General features: G+C 54.9%; 1 protein-coding gene across 1 annotated transcript in view; it reads left to right on the top strand.

Moving 5' to 3' along the window:
* SHANK2 (SH3 and multiple ankyrin repeat domains 2) overlaps window positions 1–12,705 on the top strand; it is a 477,134-nt gene that overhangs the window by 106,001 nt on the left and 358,428 nt on the right. The window contains 1 exon segment of the mRNA XM_032414570.1: window positions 4,869–4,946. Coding sequence (XP_032270461.1) covers window positions 4,869–4,946 — 78 coding nt within the window.

The following is a 12,705-nucleotide window of genomic DNA, read 5'->3' as shown; positions in this document are numbered from 1 at the left end:
ATGGTGCTGATGGTGATGATGGTGATGGTGATGATGATGGTGATGGTGATGGTGGTGATGATGATGGTGGTGATGATGGTGATGGTCCTGCTGCTGCTAATTTGCCTTGCCAAGCCTCTCCTTGTTAAATCTAAAAGCATCCAGGTTTATGGATTTGATGTGTATGTTTTATCAATTTTAGGCAGGCCTCATCTGCACGCTTCTAATAAAATACACTGATCATAATATTCCCTTCTCTTATGAAATCAACTAATTAGGGCTTTGAGTGTAAGCAGCAAATTGTGTCTAATCTGCCAGGCCCCTCAGCTTCTTGCTGGCTTTTTCTGGAGACCCAGAGGGAGGGAAGCAGCCTGGAATTTGTTTTTCTGGCTCAGATAATGAAGGGAGGGAGGGAGTCTTAAATATCAAAGGTTACTAGGCCAGGCCAATTTGTGGGGAGGATGAGAAATAAGCCCTGCCTCTCATTCCAGGGAGACCCAAGCTAAGAAGAGACAGGCTGCATCTCTATGGCCCTTCTGGTGTCAGCAGAGCACCAGTCAGCACGGTGGCTGCCTCCCCGGGGCCGTCATGGGGGGTCGTCATCCTCGGGGGCACTGGGGGGTGTGTATGTCGTGGAAGGAGGGCGTCCACATGGTCTTTCCCTTTTGGTCCCCAGGGAGCCTTCAGTGGCTGCTGTTGGTTGACATTCTCTCCTACGGGTCAGGAGATGGATGCTTGGTCCTCGGCAGCTCGGCTAGTAAGTGGCAAAGCTGGGCTTCCAGCCCGCCCTGTATTTCTTTGCCCTGAGGCTGCAGGGACACGTTGCCGTGGCCCGTGGCTGGGGTGGGGACGGGGCTCCCCTGGGCCCAGGTCCGGCACAGGTGCCGTGGTCCACGGCATGGTCAGGTGTGGTCTTTAGGGCGCTGCTCTTCCAAGGGGCCGGGTTCCAGCCGCTCTGGTGACACCCATCTTCCCGCCCCCACCCTCCCTCTTCAGCGATGCTGGCATTTTACCTCTTCTTAGATCTCCGTCTGTCCGCACAGACACGTGTCAGAGGATAGTTCAAACTGGAAGCGAGTTCCCGACTTACAATTTGGAGTATTTAGTAAATCACATTGGGGACATCGGCTCCATGCCATGGAGATGAAAGCACCGGGTGGGACGTGGAAATCCAGAATTTAAACCCTGGCTCTGTCCTTGACAGGCCCGTTCTGGGCAAACCCATAACCTGCATCTGGTCGCGCCCTCTCTCGTCTCCTCCGTCTGCCCGTTTGCTTGTGTCCAGACCCCACTGACCTTCCCTGGCAGCTCCCGCGAGCTTTCCCCACCTGCCACCGTCAGGCTTCCATCCCTCCCGCTGGGGGCAGTCGGCCACCCCCACGTGCCGCACGTGCCCGTGGCCCACATTCTCTCCCGCGGTGACCTCAGGCAGGCCCATCTGTGGCCTTTGATACCTTCTAGAAAGCACCTCTGCCCTGAGCTCTGGCAGTGGGGCCCCCTGCCCGGCCCAAAAGCCTTGTGGAAACTGCATAGGTGTCTCCTCCGCACCGTGTGAAGAGCCCCCCTTCCTTCCGCAGCTTCCGCAGTCCGGGCTGCCATCCTGCTCCTTGCAGCCCCTTCCGTCCCAGGCATCCCGGCTCCCCACTGCCCCTCCCACCCTTGCCCCAGCTGCTGGCATCTCCCAGACGGCCACCCTCACCCCCGACTGGCTGTCCCTCCAGGCTTGCTTCTCTTGGATGCGCCTCCTGCAGAGCCCGGAGTGACGTGCGCCCTGTGGATGAGCTGGTGTCCGGAGGTGGGAGCGCCCCTCCCAGCGCTCTGAGGCCCCTGCCCCTCGCTCCAGCTTCCTGCAGCCTGCACCAGGGCCCTTGCACTGCTGGGAACACTTCCCCTAATTGTCACCCGGCTCTTCTCTCGCCTTGGGCTGGCTTAGGGACCCGCTCCTGGGGGACGGGGGGGCTTCCCTGACCACCTGCCCTCACTCTCTCCGTCACGTTTGCTCGGCGCTCTGCGTCCCCGGGGGCCAGACTGACACTCCGTATTGACTGGTTGTGTGCATGAACGAATGTGCTTTCTGGGTCTTTTCCTTCACATATACAATGAACGTGGTGGTGCCTGGGCTCCTACAGGAGGTGGTGACCCCGAGGGATGGCCCGCCTGGCTGGGGGCGGGGCAAGCCTAGCGATCCTCGCCCAGGGGAGGCTGGGGTAGTTCTCTTACGTGTCCCTGAAAATGTTGCCGAGAAGATAATTGGCAGTGGACATGATATTCTTTTTTTTTTTTTTTTTTTTAAAGATTTATTTATTTATTTGAGAGAGCGAGAATGAGAGAGAGAGAGTACACGAGAGAGGGGAGGGTTAGAGGGAGAAGCAGACTCCCCGCTGAGCAGGGAGCCCGATGCGGGACTCGATCCAGGGACTCCAGGATCATGACCTGAGCCGAAGGCAGTCGCTTAACCAACTGAGCCACCCAGGCGCCCCATGATATTCTTCTTGATGCTTTGGCTCTCAAAACAAAACAAAACAAAATGCAGACTGCTTCTCTGTCTATACTCGACTGACTTGTTTAAGCAGATGGAGACGCACCTCGGTGCGTGACAGAAGAGGCACCTCTGGGAGGACCTCGGCAGCCGGCAGCCGTGCGGGGCGACAGCCAGCTCCCCCGTGGCCACTCCTCTGGGTCACAGCAGTCTCTCATGCTCCCTTTCCGAAGCCGAGGTCTTTCACTTAACCTTTCTGGGACTCCAGTGCCTTGTCTGCAAAATGGGCTTCCTGTCAGCCCCTAGCAGGGATGCTGGAGGGCAGAGCACACATGCGTGCACTCACATGCACACGTGTGCACACATGCACACGTGCCTGTATACGTGTGCACACACCCATGTAGATGCACATGCACACACCTGCACACACGTGCCTACACACATACCTGCACACACACCCCGCCTCCACACACATGCACACACACGCCTGCCCCTACACACATGCCCACCTCCGCATTGTGTACACACACGCCCACAGACACGTGTGTACACACCTGCACACACACATGCACACGTGCGCCCACGCACACCCACCCCACACATGTGAATACACACAGGCCCGCACACACACATGCCTGCGTATACAAGTGTGCACATACATGCCTACACACATGTGCGCCCACACATGCCCACCTCCACGTGTACACACACGCTCACAGACACGTGTACACACACCTGCACACATTGCATACATGTGTGCCTGCACACACACATGCGCACCTCCACACATGTGTACACACATGCCCACACACGCCTGCCCCATACGTGCATACTGAGAGCTGCACACACATGCATACACACATACACACACACACACACACGCACACACATGCGTATGCACATGCACACACACATGCACACACACACCTGTCCCCATACGTGCATACTGAGAGCTGCACACACATGCATACACACACATGCCCACACACACCTGCCCCCATACGTGCATACTCAGAGCTGCACACGCACATGCACACACATGCACACACACATGCATACACACACATGCCCACACACGCCTGCCCCCATACGTGCATACTCACAGAGCTGCACACGCACATGCACACACACATGCATACACACATGCCCACACACGCCTGCCCACATACGTGCATACTCAGCTGCACACACACATGCACACACATGCATACACATGCGCGCACACACGCGCACACACATGCACACACACGCCTGCCCCATACGTGCATACTCAAGGAGCTGCACACACACATGCACACACACGCCTGCCCCATACGTGCATACTCACAGAGCTGCACACACACCCGCACACATGTGCATCCACACATTCCTACACACAAGTTCCCACAAACACTTCTGCACACACACATGTACACACACACACTTGCATACACGTTTGCACACACAAGGTATGATTGTTACCAAGCTGAGCAAACCATTTGCCCTTTAATTTTGAGATAGCTCTGGAATGTGATCTCACGTGGACTCTGATTAACAGGAGAGTGATGGACCATGTCTCAGGCTTGGTTAATATTGACTCACAATCTTCCCTTGGTGGGAGGGGGCCCCTGGCTGGGTCCCACCTGGGAGGGCATGAATGGCGGTACCTGGTGAGGATTTATTCTCGTGTTTATGATGGGACTTTCCAGTGAGCATCCTCATTGGGCCGTACAGAGCATTTGTAAGAGATTGCAGAGGCGGGGGTCTTGCAGGGCTCTGGAGTCCTGGTTCCAACTGGCCAGGTCACTCCCGCTCGGAACTGGCAGCTGCTGGTGCTTACGGTTTGTTCATTCATCCCCTTGAGGCTTTTCAAACATGAACGGAGTTACGCTGTATTATTGTCATGAGACTCTACTTGGAAAGTCTGGTTTTCTACCTGGAAGTTCTTGGTGTATTTCTTTACAGGTTTGTGGATCTACCTGGTTTTTTCCTACAACTTTCTAGGTGAAGAATGTTCTAGAATGCATTCCCACTGTCCCTTATTTTAGAACATTTATGCTGCCTCCGGGTTTTCTCTTTTTTGTTGTGTTTTTCTCCTGGTATTTTTCCTGTTATATATTTTATACACACACGCAAGACGTTCTATAGGGCAGTCTTAAAGAGTCGAATTGTTTGGCCATGGGATGCATGGATTAGACACTTGCGTAGATTCTGCCAAGTCATCCAAAGTGTTCGCAAAAGTTAAGCCTCACCTCATAGGGTGCGGGGCCGCTCGCCCTCCTCCTCACCACCCTGATGAGCAGAGGGGCCCCCTGGGGACCTTACCCGGGCATGTCCCCAGTTCCCCTGGGAGCCGAGCCTCTGAGCCGGTTCCTGTGGAGCCTGTCTGTGTCGCCGACCCACAAACCGCTTTCTCTCTTTCCGCCTGCAGGATAGCTGTGCCAGAGTGCTGCTCTTCCGGGGCGGGAACAAGGAACAGAAGAACCACAACAGCCAGACTCCGTTCCAGGTGGGGGGCTCGCAGAGCCAGCATCCCCTGCGTGTGCGCGGTCGCGGGAGGCCACGCGGGGTTCCGCGTGGACCCGTGTGTTGGACGCGAGGCGGGCCCGTCTCACCGGGGACGTCGCCTGCGTTCGGAGGCTGTGTGCTCCTGGCGCCGTCCCTTCTTCGTGCCGGAGCTGCTGACACATTTCAGTCAGCTGTTCCCTGCAGCGACTCGTCTTTGTGGGGTGTTGGAGAAGGCAGCCCTGGAAAAGCCTTCATGAGTCTGTTTTGGGGTGGCGGCCTGTCATCTCTGGCACCCCCACGGGGCCTGTGGTCCCCGAGTGGAGGGGAGCAACCCTGGCCCAGTGTCGGTCGGCAAGGTGCTCCATGGCGGGGGGGAGGGGTGCAAAGCTGCCGTCCTAATTATGTTTAAGTTGTGGTAGAATGCATATCCCACAACGTTGACCATTTCGACCACTTCCAAGGGTGCATTTCAGTGGCCGTAAGAACATTCCCAGTGTTGTGCAAGCATCACTACTGTGTGAATTGCATCGCCCCAAACAAAACCCCGTGCCCCCCCACTCATCAGCCATTGCTCCCCACTCTCCCCCATCCCCGGGGCCCCTGCAACCACTGATCCACTATCTGTCTGTGGCTTTGCCTGTTCTGGGCATTTCATAGAAAAGGAACCGCACCACAGGTGACCTTCAGTGTCCAGCTGCTTTCTCTCAGCAGACCAGCCTCAAGGGTTGTCCGTGTGGTGGCACGTGCCAGGGCTCCATCCCTCTTGACCGAGTAAAATCCCATCATGTGGACATGGGGCTCATCTGATTTCGATGCAGCTGACCGGATGGTTTAGGGTGGAAACGAATTTTTTTTTTGGCTGATGCGTTAAGTTATGGCAAACGCTGTCCGCTATCTCCACTTGACTGAAAATCTAAGTGATTGTCATTTTTATTTGGAAGTAATTTTTGCATCTTCTTGAGCCAAGAGAGGTCTTTAATTTAGAACTGACACACATGGGTGGTTTTCCTAATACTCTTCTGAGGCATTATTAATAAGTGCAGGTTTGATGTCTTGAAAATGAACCAGTTTAATTGAAACACTGGGCAGAACATCTTACAACCACCATTAAAAGTTCACTTAGTTCGCTCATTGCGGTGGGCCTGGATTGTGGTTTCGAATCTCGTGGCTTTCGGGTGGTTAGAGCAAAATGGGAATATTTTGCGGAGGTGACTTTCTGGTTTGTTCATGGGTCTAGAAAGACTGCGGATACTCTCCGGGAAAATGTCTTCTTGCCAGTGGTGATTAGAGGGAGCCGTGGCACCGTCCACTTCTTTGTGGCCACGTCTGCCCCTTTGGGCTTTGCTGTGGCTTGGTGGTAGTCTTCGTGTAAAGATTTCCTTTGCCACCAAATTATGCATGTCGTTGGTCCTCTTTTTTTTTTTTTAAGTCAAAACATTGTTTAAATTGCTTAAAAAGGACAGCTGATGCCTTTGATCCTTGGGTAATACAAAAGAGCCCTTTCTGGCTCTCTGGGGCCGTGCCTTGTGACCGCCACCTGGCACTCCAGGGACACAGCCTTGCAGGGCATCCGGGACAGACGGCACATAGGTGGCCTCCCTGTTGGTCCCTCCTGCTAAACCGTCACCCCAGGCAGTGATCCCCTGGCACGGGGCAGTCCTACGGGAGTCCTGGCAGGATGCCTCGTACACGCTCCCAGCCCACTCCAGTGCAAGGCTGTCTGTCCTAAGTGCCCACATGGTTCTGGAAGACGGTTATGCAAAATGCAGTTGAATGATGGGACTTTGTGCCCTGCGAAGGTTGCTCATGGAACAGGTGGGATCAGAGCCTGGGGTGCCTGCTCTGCATGCCCGGACGCGCTCCACTGACTTGGGGAGCTGGTTCCGTCCCTCGCATCTCCCGCCTTCTCGTGCTGCAATGATATGGAGATGTGATCCAGCCCGCGGATCGCCACCTGCGAAGTGCCTGGCTCTCGTTCTCGTCACAGCGCCCGCCTCCCGGTTATGGAAGAAGAGTTCCTTCCTGTTGAGTGTGTGGGGGAATGATGGCTTGCTGTGTTGTTTAAGGGGATCAGAAGTGCTCCGTGCAAAACGCTCATGATCCTCAGCTGCTGTTCTAAGAAATCTTGGACCGTTTCACGAGTTCATCTGGCCAAACATTTGCTTAATGATTTCATCCAAATGCTGAAGCAGCAGCATCAGCAACACTTCGGGACTTGAGAGAAAATGCAAATACGCAGCCCCCAGCCTCCCAGTCCCACTGAGTCAGAAGCTCAAGGGCAGGGCTTTGTGCTCTGGGTTCTGAGAAGCCTCCTAGAAATCCTGGTGCCTGCAGGGGCTTGAGAATCCCAAGAGAGATGATTTTTAAGGAGAAGGGAGGGGAGGAGGAGAAGCTCTTACATTGTTACTTGGGTGTGTATTAGGCAGGGATGCTGATGGCGGGGATTGCCTTGGTCAGCTCACCGGCCACAGCAGAAAACCACAGGCCGCGCGGAGTAAACAACAGACATTTATTTCTCGAAGTTTTGGAGGCTAGAAGTGTAAGGTCAGGGAGCCAACAAATGTAGTTTCTGGTGAGGCCTGTCTTCGTGGCTAATAGATGGTGAACTACTCACTGGCCTTTCCTCTGTGCACACGGTGGGGGGGGGGGTGCTTTCTGCTGTCCCATCCTCTCCTCGTAGAAACAATTCCATCTGTTGGGGCCCCACCCGTATGACCACAGGTAACCGTAATCACCTCCCTAAAAGCCCTATCTTCAAATACCAACATATTGGGGGTTACGATTTCACCATTTGAATTTGGCGGGGGGGGGGACAAAATTCAACCTATAAAGTGATGATGGTGATGGTGGTGATAGTGAAGAAAATGAAGGTGGTGGTGGTGGTGGTGGTGATGATGAATCTTTCCTGGTGCACAGAATTTTAAAGCTCACAAATGTTCTTCTGAATGTTCTCATTTGATGTTCGACAACCCAATGAGGTAGGCATTTTTATTCCTAATTTATAGGCAAAATGGAATTCTAGAGAGATGGATGCATGGGAATGCAAAATAAGTTAGTGGCCAAGTCTGTAGTCTCCAGGCCTCCTGACCTCCCGTCCAGCGCTCCGGGGTCTGGAGTGAAGGAGACACTTCCCTCTGACAGGTACCATGTCCATGTCTTGCATCAGGGATCCTTTGTGCTTTGGATTGCTCAGTCAAGGGAACAAAGAAAAAAACCAAATATATCTTGATTGTGAAATCAGAAAGGAAAGAAGTCTGAAGACGTAGAAAGTCTGTGTGAAGGTGGAGTGCAGGCAGCCAGGGAGAGAGAACAGCGTGGTGGCTGGTTTGCTGGGCAAGCTTGGCGAGGCGCACCCAGCCATCTAATCGGACCCTAGTGTGGGGGGGGGGGCTGTGAAGGTGTCTTGCAGATGCAGTTAACATCTACAGCCAGGGGACTTAGAGTAAAGGAGGTTAACCCTCCTTAGTAACGTGGATGGCCCTCCTCTAATCAGTGGGAAGCCTTAAAAAAACAACAAAAAAAACAGGTTTCCCAGGGAAGACAAAATTTGGGCTCAAGACTGTAATATAGAAAGCCTGCCCGAGGGGCACCTGGGGGGCTCAGTCGTTAAGCGTCTGCCTTCAGCTCAGGTCATGATCCCAGGGTCCTGGGAATCTAGCCCCACATCAGGCTCCCTGCTCAGCGGGGAGCCTGCTTCTCCCTCTCCCACTCCCCCTGCTTGTGTTCCCTCTCTCACTGTGTCTCTCTCTGTCAAATAAATAAATAAATCTTAAAAAAAAAAAAAAGAAAGAAAGCCTGCCCGAGTTCCCAGCTTGCCGGCCTGTCCTACAAATTGTGGACTTGCCAGCCCCCACAGTCGCACAGGCTAGTTCCTTAAAATAGTATCTTAATTGTGTACACACACACACACACACACACACACACACGCAGGGCTGTGGCTGCCCCGGGGGCAGATCCCCATAAGTTCCGTCTCGATGGCTCTCTGTGTCTTCAGGCTCTTTGCTCTGTGATTCACTTGATGGTTCCCGGCCTGTAGCCTTGCATGGCCCCGGGGGGAGCCCTGAGCTCATGAAAGTGACCTTGTTTCTTTTCTGAAGCCGAGGCTGTCGTCCTTCAGACCCCGCATCTTGTGTACCTGGCACGGAGCTCCCGTCGAGCTCACTCATTCCACGGTGTAGACGGGTGGATCCGTCCTTCAGTTCAAGACGGTGTGATGAGCACCCTGCTGAGGACCGCATCCTGTCTGTGCTGATCATCCTCTCACTGAAGCAGCTGCTTCTGGGCTGGGGGCCGGGCCGGCGACAAAGGCAGTCTGACGTTGTAGGGACGTCTGGTCTGGTTTTGCACGTTCTCTGGGAAACTGCGTAAACGCACCCAGAGGGAACCTCTGTTCCTGATTCCCTCCGGGCACTTTTCTGAATCTGTTTCTTTGTTGAGCGACTCAACACCCAAACTGCTTGCTGGTGGCTCGTGTCATTGAAATCCACGCGGATTTTAGAGCAGGGTCCAGACAGTTTCATTCCTCCGTGACCTCATGCTCCGTGCTGACATCGTGAGCCTGGGCCCGGTCCCAGGATCTCTCCCGTTGTGCCATCTTCCATGCTCCAAGTGATGGGAGTGGACATGGGGAAGTTGCAAAGTTAGCGTAAGACGGCATTAAATGCACACTCATACAGACACACAGAGGGGCCACGTGACCACGGAGGCAGTGCTGAGGGGCCCGGACACAGCCCCAGGGACTCCTGGAGTCCCCAGCAGCTGGGGGAGCAGGAAGGTCCCTCCCCAGCGCCTCTGGAGCGAGCTCACCACTGCCCACAGCTGGGTTTCAGACTTCTGGCCTCCAGGTGGGGGAAGAATCAGTTCCTGTTGCTGTGAGCCACTCGCCCGGGACCCTCAGGCAGCCCCTTCCAAACCTTTGCAATGGGGATAATTACAGCAGTTAAGGGGTGTAGGGGGTGGGGATCAGGACTCCGCGGGGGAGGCCTGACGGTGCTGTGGCTGTGGCCTGCTGTCATCAGCGGCACGGAACAGGCTGGCCTGGGAGCCAGGGGGCAGGGCTGGAGCCGCAGCCGAGGGTTGCGGGAGACATGCCCTGGGATCCACACCTGGGGACATCGGACGCTCGAGGCTTCCCTCTCATTCCTCACCCCCACTGCGCGTGTTCTGGGGGAAGCAGCGCTGGGACCCTCGAAGATGATGGAGGGTTTGTCGGTTTCGTCTCAGCCCTGGCCGTGGTGAGCAGTGAAAAATTTTATATTTTTCTGTCCAACCAGATCTTGTTTTTATTTGTCTTTTCTTCTTGCGGTGTGTCTGTCCGGCGTGTTCAACAGTAGCTCACCGAGGCAGGACCTGGGCGCCGTGGGTACCTGCCTCCCACCTTGTGACCCGCTGACCCTCTGGAGGGCACACAGGACACCTGCTCTCAATTACCCTGGGGCTGGAATCAGCTACTGTTTGATCTCACCCCAGAGCGTTTGACTGTGGCCTGCCCAGGGTTTTTAAAAAATGAAATTCTTTGCCAACATTTAAATATCCAGGAATTTCAGACTTCCAGCTTCCCTTGAAAAATTAGGAAAGGCAGCCTTTGTGCGAGTTGGTATTTGAGTTGGGTTGGGGACCCCAGGCCTACCCCTTGGGGAAGGTGTAGGCTTTCCATCTGCCACGGCCCCCCGCACCTCTCCCTGCTCAGCCTGGCCCAACTTGTCCAGTCTGTGGCCTGGCTGGTCTCCCCCCTCCATGCCCTGCAGCCTGTCACCCCTGTGTAGGATGAGTTGGGCAAGCCATTCATTTACATACACTTTCTTTTTAAGTTTTTCTGTACGTCTTATCTGGGATTCAGACTCTGTGTTCCATAGAAACAAGCACGTGGAAGTTGTATTTCTGGATTAGGGTCTAGGGACCTGGGTAACTGGAAATGTTTGGGTGGAACGCTGTGCATATCTGTGATGAGACTAATTGGGTTTCAAGTTCATTATTTCAAGCAGCACACAGAGTTCCCAGTAAGAGCCACACTCTGTTTTGGGTGCTGGGGAAACACGTCGATGAGGAACACAACACCCCTATTCTCGTGGGGTACACGCCAGCCAGACTGATAATTCATAAGGAAAGAGATAAACACGTAACAGGTCAGGGTTGGTGAATAACCTGAACGACAGTGAAGCAGGGAGAGGGGTGGAGAGAAATGGGGGAGGGTCTTTCATGACGGGAACCTCACATGGCCTTGGACACTGAGCAGAGACGGAGGAAAAGGCAGGGAGAAAGTGGGCCATGCACATCCCTGGGGGGAGCCTTCCAGGGTCTGGAACCGGCACATGCAAAGGCCCTGGGGTCAGAGTGTGCCTGGTGTGTTTGAAGAGCAGCAAGGAAACCATCGGGCCGGGAGTCAGGGATGAGCGCCCCTGAGAATGCACCACGGGCACCTGGCGGGAGGAGAAGGGGGCCCAGCCTCCTGCCCGGGGGACACTCAGCCAAGGCCAGGGTGGGGCCCAGAGGGGTCTGTCGGCAGGCGCCGCTCTCCCTTAGCTGAGAGAGGCTCGTGAGCACCTTCGGCCAGTTTGTAAACACGCAGGAGACATGGTCAGCAGTCCTCAGCACCAGGAAGTGGAGAAGAAAGAGGTCAAGAGAATTAGGGAACCCAGAAGCAGATGGGCACATGACAAGTGCCCTGATAGCGCAGGGAAACCCCCCCCCCCAACCTGCCTTCAGTGGAAAGAGCTGGGGACCAGCCAGATCTCATGGAGGCCAGGCTCCGCCGTGTTGAGGATGCAGATGGGGCTGGAACTGGGAGCACTGGTTAAATGTGCCGTGACCTGCCAGGCCCGTATGACCTGGCTTGTGGGGATCTCACCGACCTCCTGAGTCCCTCTCCTGGCTTGCTCTCTCTGCTCCAGATGCCCGGACATCGGGCTTTTTCTCAGGCACACCAAACACGTTCCTGCCCGAGGGCCTTTGCACTTGCTGTCACCCCTGGGCATGGAACCCTTACCCTGAGTGTGCCGTGATTCATCCCCCCTGTGAACGCAGCCTGTGGGGCCTCCTGCTGGCCAGAGCAGCCCACCCCCAGAGCCTCCATTCTGTGGGCAGGTGCTTCTGATGGAAACTGGGGCTGGCTCGAAACCCCAACATGAAAGGGAGACACTCAACAAGCAGGAACAGAGATGCTGGACAGAACCTGAGAAACTCAGAGCCCAGAGGGGGACTTAAAGACTACATACACCATCCTCAGTGCAAGAAGGGAGGAGACCGCGTGCGTGCTGTGGGGCCTTCGAGGGGCTCTTGAAAGTTATTAATGACATAGCCGACCTGTGACAGCTGCAGCCTGAGGAGATGGGCAAGAGAAATTCAAGGAGTCACCACCACCTGCGCCCAACATCTGAATGATGGAATTTCCAGAGGAAGCAGGAAAAAGAGAAGAAATTAGCAGAGAGGTTATTCGAGACAATACCACCCACCAGGACGCAAGATTCCCGATCAAAAAGGCCCCTGACTTTCCAGGGTGACTCGGGAACCAAGGCCCACGGCCAGGACAGGGCTCACGAGAGCCCAGAACTTTGGGAATAAAAATAAAAACATGATTCTTAAGTCTCAAGAGAGAAAAGCCAGTTTCCTCATCAAAGATCGGGGGTCAGGGGCGCCTGGGTGGCTCAGTCGTTAAGCGTCTGCCTTCGGCTCGGGCCATGATCCCAGGGTCCTGGGATCGAGTCCCGCATCGGGCTCCCTGCTCAGCGGGAAGCCTGCTTCTCCCTCTCCCACTCCCCCTG

Source organism: Phoca vitulina, unplaced genomic scaffold (assembly GCF_004348235.1).
Source record: "Phoca vitulina isolate PV1807 unplaced genomic scaffold, GSC_HSeal_1.0 scaffold16, whole genome shotgun sequence".
Lineage (NCBI taxonomy): Eukaryota > Metazoa > Chordata > Mammalia > Carnivora > Phocidae > Phoca > Phoca vitulina.
This window is presented reverse-complemented; position numbering and strand designations above follow the sequence as displayed.